Genomic DNA, 13,617 nt, shown 5'->3' with positions numbered 1-13,617 from the left:
TAAAGAGTTACAATATAAGACAAAAATATAAACTCTTAGCTTTCCAGTGAATCTGTAAGTACAGCCAAGAGGATTCATTTATAGACAGATGAACTAAAATGATCAAAGAGTAAAGGACACTGATGAAGGTAAGAAGAAAATCGACTCAGCAACTACATCATACCACTAGATGTCATCCTTTATTCTTAATCACTTCAAATAAAAAAAATGAATAACAACCTAAATAGATTGTTAAGCAACTTAACACTGACCATGGAATCATACTAGCATAAAAAAGACACCTAACTCAGAGGATGTACCGGTGTTTTGTTTACACATAATAGACAATGTAGGAAAGAACCAATTTTAAATTGAATCTTTAAACACTTGGTTACTAGCAGAAACATAATTTGTTCCATTTCTTTAGGTTAATCTACAAAAATGCCAAAGACAACAAAGCTTGACAGATGTAAAATTGTATTTTTGGGCTGGCAATGTGACGCCTAAAGAGCTATTACCCAAAATCTGTTAATCAAAAACGTATCATACCTTGGCATGGGGGGCAGAGAGTCCTTAAAGGAATGTGATAAAACCAGAAAAATGGAGGACAAAAGAAAAAGTGGTATACCTACAGCATAATGAACAGTATGTGAAAATCATGTCCTTCAGAAATTGGAAAAAATCCAGCAAAGACTTGACACACGACCTGAGAGATTCATCTGGCACATCTTCAGTTGATCCATCTACTGTTCACTGAAGCCTAATGAGAAATGGTTTCAGTGGAAGGGTGGCTGTCTAGAAGCCATTCTTAAGGAAAAAAAACAGGGAGAAAAGGCAGATGTACACAAGAAATTACACAAGAATTGTACAGAATATCAGTGGGTAAAAGGTCTCCTTGAGTGACGAATCCAAATCTGAAATTGGTTGGAATCATGGTCGAAATGTATGGAGGAGGTCAGGAGAGAGGTACAGCAGAAAAAACTGATAGAATTACAAAAGCAGAAAAGTACTGTGAGATTTTGATCCGTCATGCAATACCACCTGGAAAACAACTGATTGACAAGGGTTTCATTTTTCACCATGACAGCGATTTCAAACCCACTGCCAATGGAGTAAAAGTGTACTTGGACAGAAAAAACACACACAATGGCACACCATCAGTCACTAGATTGGTCTCCCTAGAGTTTGGACCTCAGCATTACTGAAGCGGCGTGGGATCATCTTGACAAAGAATAGAACAAAAGGCAGCCAACATCCAAAGTAGAGCTTTGGATGTCCTTCAAGACACCTGGACACTACTTAAAGAAATTACAAGAAAGCTTGCCTAAGAGAGTTCTGGCTGTGTTAAGAATAAAGGTGGTCATACCAAGTGTTGACTTTGAAGCTTATTAGAATTGTACAGACAGTTTTTTAGACTATATTTCCATGTGCGTTTAATAAATCACTGTACTTATTTCAGGTTTACCTGGCAAAATGTAAAGAGATGAGAGTTGGCTCAGGCCCTTTGCACAGTATTATATCAGCATAATGACTACCAGAAAATGTATGTCTTAGCAAGACATACAAAAACATTAAAAGCAACCCTTGATTACCAGACCACTAGCAAATACTGTCTGAAAATATGAAAGTTTGCATTACTTCAAACATATCTTCAGCAGACAGGTTGAATTTGGCCAATACCTAAAGCTACTGATCCTCCCGGTGAGGCAATAAATCATATCCAAGATTACATTTTACACCCTGGTGCCAGACAGAATTCCCTCAGTCTAAAATATGTCCTTCAGCTAAATGATATATTAGTATCTGAGGAATCTCTTCAGTTAAAGGAGTTTGCATCAGATTTTATGAACATATCCACAGTCTTATCTTAGACACAGGCTGACAACAAAGGGACAAACCAAACTGCCTTTTAAGGTGAACACGTGACTGATCAGACGTGCTCAAAGTTCATCGGCGTAACTTTGTGCTGAACATTGGGGGGGTCAAGATCTCTCTCTTAATAAATAAATAAATCAGGGTAAATTCCAAGATGATCAAACATGCAACTATTTTGCTGGTAATACCTGAAATTAGTAAAGAAAATCAAAAACCTATTTATGCAAGAAAATTCATAATTTGATTGGGGGGGTTATATTGGTTGGGTCTGATTATTGGGGGGGTCATAAATGATAAATGGCCTGTATTTGTATAGCGCTTTTACTAGTCCCTAAGGACCCCAAAGCGCTTTACACAACCAGTCATCCACCCATTCACACACTGGTGATGGCAAGCTACATTGTAGCCACAGCCACCGTGGAGCGCACTGACAGAGGCGAGGCTGCTGGACACTGGCGCCACCGGGCCCTCTGACCACCACCAGTAGGCAACGGGTGAAGTGTCTTGCCCAAGGACACAACGACCGAGACTGTCCGAGCCGGGGAACAAGGCGAATACCCAACTCTTGAGCCACGATCGCCCCCTAACCCCTATGGAAATTACGCCCCTGTCAAAGTTGAATATACACTGTGGTATTAAAAAAAGAAAGACAGAAGAGAACAAAAACACTAAATGAATAGATTAACAGAAGAAGGCTGATTCACGTGAGGAAACATCTTTCCAGAACTGGCTAGCGTGCCACATTGGTTAGCTTCCGTGACCCTGTCAAGCCTAAGAAATCCTTCACTAATCCCACCCCTCCTTCCCATCACCCCGGTCAATCTGACAGGTCACCTGTATTAGATCCTCAGCCTACCGCTGCCTCTTATGAACTTTTAAAGCTCTTTTAATTTGTTTCTATTTGTTTTTTTGGAGTGGGAAGAATAATTCTTCTGTCTCTCAAGGCATCCGAATGTCTTTTTTCCTGAGATCCCCTCGATGTGAGCATTTTGGGTGCATTCAGTGACATCATGCGACGACTTCTGTGCCTGCATGCATTCCTATGCTGCCTCACTATGGCTCATCCGTTCTGTCCATCCCAATGTACCTGTGTTTTTCATGGACGCACCGATGGAACAGGAACCAGGTAAATAATACTTTGTGGATACATAAACTGTACGTGGCACATTTTAAAAATATCTAAAAATGAAGGACATTTTTTCAATTTATGAAGAGTTATGTAGCCTGCGAGTGTCCCTAATTAGGTCATCTTGTGAAAGGATAATAATTTTTACTTGTAAGAACTTAATTTAACTATATGCCACCTTCAGTGCTCTTATTCTAAATAAGTAAATGTATAGCAGAAAGTTATATGTTCATAGGGATCATTTACATGCTTACTTATGGTGTATGTAAAAACCACCAAAAAAATCCTAACTGGAGAACTAGCAACCAAAACCAAAAAAGTCTTATATTTACCATGCTCTAAGAAAAGCAACTGTTTCTCAAGCATTTAATTTAATTAACTCTTCACAGTGGAGGCAGGCCGTATTGATCCGTAATAACATAATGTATGTTATCTGGCATAGCACCAAGCTATTTATAGGGCTACCTGAGAAAGACCTAATGACCCCCAGCATAATTAGTCCTATTAGTACTATACCCATATTCTAGGATGCATCTAGAAACAACAGAGTACTACAGTAATAGTAGATAAAAAAAAGTTGTTTGTTTTTTTTGATAATTGTGGAAGAATCACTTTGTACATACGGATAGATGACAAAAATCAGATATTAGGCAACCTCATGCTTCCCAAACTATTGAAATGCACCTTACTACTGATTTTACAAGTTTCTCAAACTCCACTGAAGTTATGGAACACCATTCCTCTAAAATAGATTGCCTCAGATATAGTTTGGTGGTTTGTTCAATTAGGTCAAGAATTGATGACTAGAAAGGACATACACTGCACAATTCCCATCAAGCCATTGAGTGATGAGTTGAGGAAGTCGGGCTCATAGGACAAATCATTGCTAGAAGAAGGCTATACTCAGAAACAGCTATGTATTCATTTGTCATTACAACTCCCTCTAAGGGAGGCTAGTACAGGATAACACAGCCACAAGATCCTCTCAGTGTACAGACCAAGAGTTATGGTTTTTCCTTGAATATGTCACCTGTCCTTATATCCAATTATGTCAATTAAAGCATCATACATACAGTGTAGATTGTTAGAACTGGTGTATGTATGAACAAATCAAGGGATACACCTATTACACCTATTTGAAAGATCGGTGTTTCCTTAAAACATCTGTATCTGTATTACTCTTCATAAAACAGGCATTAGCTGTTAATAGGATGAGATCATAGAGATGAGATAAATCTCACATGAGATAAATTTCTTTCTTTGATTTTCAGATCTGTGCTGTGCAATGACCCAGACATGTCTGACATCCCTGTCAATGTCCCCGTGGACACAGTCAAACTTCGTATTGAAAAAACTGCGGTACGGCGAGTCCCAACAGAAGCTTTTTACTACTTGGTGGACCTACGATACCTCTGGATTACCTATAATTCCATAACCTCAGTGGATACTGGAAGTTTCTACAACCTAAAAGTGCTCCACGAGCTCAGACTGGATGGAAATATGATCTCAATGTTTCCATGGGAATCTCTCAAAGAGATGCCAATGCTGAAGACACTGGATCTTCACAACAACAGAATTAATAATGTTCCCACCGAGGCAATTCCTTACCTCCGCAACATTACCTACTTGGATCTATCCAGCAACAAATTAACCACCCTACCCTCTGAGCTCATGGACATATGGCCACCATTTAATGGTCTACCTGTATCTTCTAATGCCTCCCAGAAAGTAGTGTTAGGTAAGAATAAAATGCTCTGTCTGACTTGGTTTGTAGGACACTTTTGGGGTTATTTGTAATTACTCCAGGAACTTCTTTCTATCACCTGTTAATCTAGCCAGATTTGTTCTCACTGAGCAGTAGTGTCTGCCAGGAAAAAGTCAAATGAGCTTAATCTAAGCAGTGGCAGAGCTTACATTAAATGTACATTATTGCCTGATTAACTGCAAAATAATTAACACAATACAAGTGGATGTGTTTAGAAAGAATCAAAGAGAGAAGAGAAAAGAAAAGAAAGAGAGAAAAACAAAGTAAGAAAGTTGCATTAATTTGATCACTCTATGGAAAAAAAGCTACTTGTAGTATAATCTGTGATACTCTGCATATCAAGTTGTTAAAGATAGACTAAAGCCAAACCCTTTAATGTGTTTATGGGCTGTTTCCCTGCCTTTAGCGGAGCTGTAGTTTACTTCTCAGGAACAAGTTTAGACCTGTGTTGTCTGGGTCAAAGTCCAGACTTCAGATTAATAAGCCCCACTGCGGTGGCCTTGTTTTAACTGTGGTTAAGTCTGAACCGTGTGTCCTCTAGAAACCCCCCGTGTCTGAGCTTTAACCTGAAGATTCACATTCACAAGTTCAGACACAGTGCACACAAGGCTTAACTAAAGTTTTAAACTTCAGGTTTCAGGTTTATATTCAACAAAAAGTTTGGAAAAAAATAGTATTATACTATTGGAATAACATAAATAATTTCAGACCGTTTTAATGTATGTTATTTGAAATAAATGTTGGAACAATTTTCTTATTTACACTAGAAAAAATGGCTACTGACAGAAAAAAAGAACCCCACATGAAAGTGGAAAACAGAAAACAATGTGTGACAGTCCAACCTGGTATGACTGCACACAAATGCCAAATATCAAAAGACATGAAACTAACAATGTAGCAGTATGAAAGTACGTAAACACAAAATCAACTGAGCCATCAGATATATGGCAGTGCTAATAATTGTGCAAAATCACACGCTGTTTATTTTTTATTTAGTCTTTTCTTCTTTGTATGCAAGTGAATGAATGTCTCCGGTACCTTCGGAGCACTGACAGTCTGAGGTTAGGGCCAGATAGTTTATCCATGCCAGAAGAGCCCCTGTGTACCTGAAGGAAATACAGGATTAAGTGACAGGGGAAAAATAGGCCATGCACAGGAGGAGAACTTCTTTAGTGTATCATAAAAGTACTTTCTGTTAATATTAAATAGGAGCTATGCTAAACTTTATTATTTTGAATTAAATCCCAACTATACACAGACTTTCAGAATGTCATTAATGATGAATTGTTATCAACAACTTTATTTTCAAAGTGCAATAAATGTGCAATTACACAAAAGTCTGTAGCCGTTCTCTTAAACTGGATTACAACTATGTTTTTAGTGATTGTTCGATATTTGTGCTAACACACTAAGCTAATGGAAAAAGTACGCTACCAAAAAACTGGAGGAAGGCCAAGCACAGCTTAGGTACTTTGCCACTGTTAAGACAAACTAATCTGCTTAATGGGCTTTAGTATCCATTGGTACATGTGCTTACCTATTGTGTGCACCAGGTGTTTACAGCGAGTTGTAAAGTAAACTTCATTACTCGCTTATGAAAGGCTTCCTTCCACAGTTCAATTATTATGCCTAAATTGAGAGTTTAAAGCCAAAAAGAGAACTAAAAATACAAACGCATTGTAGGCTGATGAATAGCATCAGCGTAATTTGTAGTTTTCCTTATAACACCATACTCACTGCAGCTCTTTGAAAAGTATTGCTAGAGCTCAATGTGGACTTCTAAAGAGTTTTCATAAATGTGACTTTATTATCTTTTGCCCTTTCACTGCTAGAATACCATCTTAGTATCGACTTTTCTTAATGTTGAAACTGACAAAATCACATGTATCCTTTTTTCTTTTCTTCTTAAGGCCTCCAAGATAATCCATGGTTCTGTGACTGTAAAATCTCCAAGATGATTGAGATTTCCAAAATGGCTGAGACACCAGTAATTTTGATGGATCTATTTTTGACCTGTGCTGGACCAGAAAATCTTTCAGGTGTTCTTTTTCAGCATGCTGAACTTGAAAACTGCGTAAAACCATCAGTGATGACTTCTGCAACCAAGATCACATCTCCTTTGGGCAGCAATGTTCTCCTGCGATGTGATGCTTCAGGTTTTCCAACACCAACACTTTACTGGGCTAAATCTGATGGCTCACCAGTCAGTAACACAGGTAAATATTAAAGCTCCAGGAAATCATAATTTATCCTATTTTTACAGTTTGGGCATTTTATGCTGACTCGAGCCTCATCCAAAGCTTCATAGTGATATATGACATATAGCTATGTCTGCTTTTGTTCCACTCTACAGTCCAGGAGTCACCTGGAGATGGCATCAGATGGTCCATCATGAGCTTGCATGGAATACTGTACAAGGATGCTGGTAACTACAACTGCAAAGCTAAGAATGTCGCCGGCAGTGTGGAAGCCACCATTTCTCTCACTGTTGCTGGTACCATTGGCACTACTGTCCCCCCACTAAGACCTGGCGTTGGCACTGGACCAAGCAGTGCGGCCACAACAATAATTCCACCGACATTCATTCCTGACTCATTTACGTCGACGGTTCTCCCAAGAGCATCAACAATTGCTTTTTATAGAAAGTTAAAGCCAACCCCTAGCAATGGTTTACAAAAGTCTAAAGTTAAGCAAGCAAAAAATGAGCAAGGAAGCAACGTGACAAAGCTTGCAGCCGATGAAAAAAGCAAGAAAAGCGACACATCAAAGTCTATTAGGGACCTAAAGATTGTTGAGGAAACAGCTGACAGTGCAGTGTTGCTCTGGACTGCAGATGGGTTACCAAATGATGCTCCACTTACAGTTGTATATTCACCCTATGGTGAGGATGACACTAAAAGGACAGTGGAGACTAATGCTGGCAGTGGAAAAGTACTCCTAGATGGACTGTCGTCTGGAATGAGGTACTCAGTTTGCCTTGTAGCAAAAGGTACTGCTGCTGGAAAAGATCCCTGTATTGATTTTTACACACTGGACAATGTAGAGGATGGTGGGCAAAACCAACTTTTCATCATCATAAGTGGCATTGCCTGTGCTTTGGTTTTACCTCTTATTATCCTGCTGCTCTACAAGATTCTCGCTCTTTATTGCAAGGGACGCAACACCGGATTGAATGAAGAGGACCTTGAAAAAGAAAGCTATGTCAAGTTTGAGACGATATCAATGAAACAAAGAAATCTGAACTCTCACCCAACTGAGCTTTGGGCAAGGAGACCAACTAATGAATCAGAGCGAATGCTCCTGTGTTCCAGATCAAGCATAGACTCCCAAATGACCTATAAAAGTGACAGTTCTCGGTCTGAATATCTCTGCTAAAGCAGGAAGCCATGGTTAATGTTCACACACCATGGTAGTACCACATTATATGAGATACTCTTTACATGCCTTTTGTGACATTGATAAAAAATATCAGATATAAAATTGTTCATAAATATATATTCATTTAATTACATCTGCTCTGGATCAGAGAATTAAGCCACCACACTGTATAGTGTAAGCCCATATAGAAAAGTCTTACTACTTGGTAGCCAGGTAACTTTCCATTGCAGTTATTTTGTGCTAACAAGACCAGCTCCCAAGTTAAACTAATGGGAAAGACCAATAACTGCAATTCCAATGGGACACTGGAGACATTATCACTGGAACATAAAAATTGCATTTATAGAAATTTTAACCATTTAAAAGTTTGGTAACTGCCCTAAAACTAGTTTTTGTTTTTTCTCAAAGGTAAACCTTCAAGTGAACTTTCCTGAATCTCAGTTGTACAGTTGCATGGACTGACTTGATTTTAAGCGGTTCGGCTCTTGTAAAGTAGATTATTTGGGGGCAGGATATGTGCCAAACAAACATTTTTTTGCCATTACTATTTAAATTCAGGATTTTTGTCTCCTGTTTGTAACAGCTCTGGTTATGACTTTATTTTGAAAGGCTTTAGTATAGTTAAAGAACCTTCCCCAGACAATATATTTATGATTTCCTTATTTTTAAAGCCTTATATAACAAAATAAATTAAATGTCACTACAGCACAACACATGATTATAAATGGTATCATACAAGTAATTAGCTGTATATGATCTTTGATGTCTTTTTTGATGCCAAAGTTGCAAAGTGTCAGGTATGAATATTGTGATAGCGTCAGACAAAAACCCAGATTTTTCCATAACATTTTCATGATCATGTTGGCTTTAAACATTTAGCCAAACGTTGCCTTTATAGAAAAGTACTGTCAGTGTGTTTGTATATAACGGATTGACTAATATTGCCACTTTATATGACATGGTGTATGTATATAATTGTCTATAAATGCACTGTGCATTTGTTTTTAATAAACAGAACAACTGTGGAATTATAAGTTGGACATATTACTACATTATGTGATCTGAGTAGATAGGTGTAACATTTTCACATGAAGAAGGCATCTCAATGCAATTTTCCAAAACCTAACCGGTTAAAGAAAAGAAACGTTTTTGATGGATGTTTATACATTTACTTTAAATTATTATATATAACAATATGTCTGTGTGGTATGCTTAGTGCACATTTTTTAAAAGTACAAAGAAAGAAAGACATTTTAAATGTGGTCATTCAATTATCAACAGGCCCAGCTAGATTTCTTTAACAAAATCAACAGGTCACAGCTGCCATTCACGTTGATCTGAACAGTCACTGGACTAAATCCTGTTCAGAGATACTTCAAAGTCACCAGGAATAGGAGGTTGCAGAATTATACCCTGTTTACTGCAGATGTACTGCAAATGTCAGCACTATGTGCAGGCATATTATATTCAAGAACAGGCTTTTTGTGCAGGTGTGTAAAAATTATTATAGGTGTTGTGGGGTCTGGTAAACATAGAGGCATACGATGAGTGGTACCTGAACCCACAATATCCTGCACCGGAAACATGAATGTCTTCACAAACTCAGGATGTCTTCTTGAATCAATGATTCAGAGATTAAATCCTTTGCAACTCCATCCTTACCAGGCACAGGTGATAAGACACCATCAGGTAAGCTGGAAATTGATTTCACTGGAAAAGCAGGTTTACCACTGGACTGTTAAAATTGATGTATAGCATAAGCACTAACTACAGGGGATTCACACTTCGCACTTTGCCTCACTGAAGAAGAGAGTCCACCTGTTAGTAACTTCTGATAAGGGAGAAACAATATCATTTTGGGCCATAGATAACTGAATCAGCTCTTTACCCTCTCAGAGATGCATGAATGTGCATGGGTGTTTGCCCAACCACTCTACATGTGCTTCATGAACTTAAAGAAGGGATATGACTATGTGCACAGTGGGTGGGGTGTCCTGGGGTGGGTATTTTCGGTGTATGAGCTATTTGGTGCATTGTTATGGGCTACTGCAATAGTTCCTGTACTATTGTAGTGAAACCATGGTTTTCTTTACCAGTACAAGTCAAATCTGTTTCTGGTAGAGTTGGAATCTGCCAGGGTTACACTTTGTCACAGATTCTTTTCAGAACTTTTATGGACAGAATATCAAGGAGTAGCCAAATTATGGATGGATTTCTCTTTGGCGGCCTTAGGATAACCTATTTGCTTTTTGCGGAAGATTTGGTTCTTTGGTTCATAACTTTTATAGACAGAATTTTTAGGCACAGCCAAGTAGTGGAAGATGTCTAGTGTGTGGCCTCAGGATCAACTCTTTGCTTTTTGGAGAGGATGTGATCTTGCTGGATTTATCAAACAGTGAACTTTAGCTCATACTGGGGTTGCTTGCACTCTAGCATGAAGGAGCAGGGAAGAGAATTAGTACCTTGAGGAAAAGGCTGAAATACCCATTTGGGTTGAAGTTACTGCCCCAAGTGGGAAAACACCACAAAACTCCCATTTGTTTAAAGAGGATTCGATTTTAAAATCATTTAAAGAGTCTTGGAGCATGGCTCCAGTGTTCTGGCAGTAATTTGCTTTATAGACACAATGTTTTATAGTGTGTCTTCTCCTAGTACAGTAGCTCCCAATGTATTAGACTAGGGTTTCATAAAGGGGGAATATATGCTGATAAAATGTGGCTAATAATGTAATTGTAGCTAATAACCAATTCTAGATTTACATTTTCTGTGAGATTTAAACCAAAAAAATAATAATATCTCCCGGTTCTTGAGTCCCAATATATCTTCTAAACTCAGTGTGTTACACAAGACTGTCATTGTGATAATTACTCCTTGAGGGTTTTGTTTTCAGCTCTTAGCGAAGATGCTTGCTTTTCTGAAGTTTTTAGTAGCTTTGGAGGTTGAAATCCTAATTAGCAGTTGCAATAAGTGTTCATTAGGCTACATTAGGCTAATGCAAGGAAGAATTTTCTCGCCAAGAACAATGGACACATTACATCTAACTGTATAGTAAGGCAGAAGAAAGAGGATTGCCATCTTGTTGTTCATTTTTTGGGGGAAGGAAGAAGATTTTGGTTCCTATTTTGCAGTTATGTTATTGCTAACATGATTATGCTAGTATGAAAGCAAACACAAGCATCTGAGCTTTTGTTTAGCTCCCTACATCATGTACTTCAAGAGGTTTCACTGCAGTATTTTTGTAACTTTTTGTCAGATGGAAAACTTCCAGTCACTCCCATTTGTTTTTTGGGTTTTTTTTTTTTTCCTTTTTCATATTTTATTTTATATATTTATTTGTACTTTTTATTTATTTCTTCATGTATGTAATAGAGCTGCCCTTATAAAGGCCATGCTTTTGCATGCAATACACAAACTACTTCCCCACCAGATTGATGATGTGTAACTAGCACGGAATGGTCAAAAAATCAAACATGAGCAGATGCAGCAACGATGTTAACATGTAGTGACACACTATAGTTCTCTTTTTCCGGCAACATAAATATGTATTGCAGCAAGGGAATTGGAATTTTCTGGAACACTACTATGGTGTGCATGTAACCTGCATAATCTGTGATGCCAGCTGTGTTTCTGTCATTGAAATAGCTTGTTTTATTTTCCACAACAAAATTAATACATGGTTGAATAGAACAGGCAAGGATTTTAATGACAGCTGTCAGAATAAGGCAAGAAGGCTGGGAGCACACAGCTGAAAAAACAGACAAAACAAAAAGACGAATCAACAGATCAATGAAAAAGAGACGAATTTAGTTTTGTTTTAGGTGCTATTTACCTGATGTGCTTGAAAAAACAACAACATTGAGACAGAGCAACTGAATGTGACATACTTCACTACCATGACTGGTGCCATTATAGCAGTCTTATAGCAGAGAGCTGACCACATTTATCCTTCGATCCTTAAAGCAGTGAAGCACCATCTTAATTACACCAAATATTATAGAGCATCTGGATATTAGTCAATACCTTTGTAACTATAAAAACTACATATGAGCCTGGTAAATATTAAAACAGATAAAGTATACCATGTTTCACCACACTACATCAGATAAATTTACACTACACAGTACACTACATCAAATAAACAATATATAGTAATAATGATTAAACATACAGGCAAGAGAAGAAAAAAGAAATAAACAGTAGCTAAAAAAAAAAAAGAGAAACAAGGTGTAAGAGCAAAGCTTCCAAACGGGACACAAACAACCATCTGGTGGTTGACAGTTTTGCATTTCACAGAGAGACACAAAAATACTAAAAATTGTTGACAAGGTTTCCTGATGACTCAGGTGAACAGGAATAAATCTGACCGTGGAAACAAATAAGCCAATAACAAGAGGGCCATGTTATGGTGAAGGAATATTTATAAGATCCAGGACTTCTGCTACTCCCCTTTCCATCAGGAGGAAAATACTAAATATGGTGCAGAAGTACGAATAGGAAAGGACTGGGCCACTACCTGCAGCCCTCTTCGGGAGGCAACTGTATTTCCTGTGGAAGCCCCACTCCTTTAACGTATGTGACAGTAATAAACTTATCCAGGGAAGCTCACTGAGGGTGGTGTTAGGCCATCTACATGCTGTGACTCAGAAGAGGCTGTTGCAAATCTTCTTTCCATCACAAACAATATCCCCCATCATCTACACAGTGTTCTGGCTACCCAATGAGGATCTTTAGCCATAGACTAAGAATGAATAAATCTTTTATTGAATGTCACAAGAGATGCTTCCTCAGTGTGTCCATGCAGTTACTTAATCACACTTAATCAATTCTTTTTTAATTGCATTATGACTGAAACTAAAATGGCATGTTTTTTTAATATTTTTAATTTTACAACTTACAAAAGAATCTCCTTGTGGGAATAAAAAATCCTTTTATTCTCATCTTCAGAACTGGCAGCATTTATCTTACAGAAGCAGGAGGTAGTTTTTAATACAGCTATAATAGCCACACTCTCACTGTGTCCCAGATACGGTTTCTACTTGATGATTCATAGCTATGTGTCACTGTCATCCAACACTGTCACCTGAAGAGTAATTATGAACATTAGACTTTTATTCTTACCTCCCAGGGTGAAATTGTGCGAAAAGGTCAGTGCCCTTCAGTGTGTTTGTCTGGGGACAAGGCAACTTTCTCAGCATTATAAATCATACTGCTGCTCTTTAGTGAGAACGTTGTTCCTGACAATGTCCTAGTCATGCTGGGTATGAATAGAGGTTGTAGTTCCTGGCCTCTGTTAATTGTCATGCTGGGCAAGAGGAGGACAAACAATTTAAGGATAATCTGCTCCACTCTTCCATCGTTCTCTATAAATTACTCATTCTGCTCATTCCTTCTGGGAGCCAGAAGAACTTCGACAGGAGACAGTATAACACACTGACTCTTCATTCACACACACAGGACACAAAACAGAGGATCTACTGTGTGTGCAGCATGTGTA

General features: G+C 38.1%; 1 protein-coding gene across 1 annotated transcript; it reads left to right on the top strand.

Moving 5' to 3' along the window:
* Nucleotides 1–2,909: 2,909 nt before the first annotated feature.
* lrit3a (info leucine-rich repeat, immunoglobulin-like and transmembrane domains 3a) lies at nucleotides 2,910–8,120 on the top strand. Its single transcript, XM_031758088.1, has 4 exons — nucleotides 2,910–2,980; nucleotides 4,252–4,718; nucleotides 6,656–6,961; nucleotides 7,099–8,120. The coding sequence occupies exons 1-4, from the start codon at nucleotides 2,910–2,912 to the stop codon at nucleotides 8,118–8,120; spliced, it is 1,866 nt and encodes a 621-aa protein (XP_031613948.1).
* The last annotated feature ends 5,497 nt before the right edge of the window (nucleotides 8,121–13,617 follow it).

Source organism: Oreochromis aureus, linkage group 2 (assembly GCF_013358895.1).
Source record: "Oreochromis aureus strain Israel breed Guangdong linkage group 2, ZZ_aureus, whole genome shotgun sequence".
In the NCBI taxonomy this organism is placed as follows: domain Eukaryota; kingdom Metazoa; phylum Chordata; class Actinopteri; order Cichliformes; family Cichlidae; genus Oreochromis; species Oreochromis aureus.
This window is presented reverse-complemented; position numbering and strand designations above follow the sequence as displayed.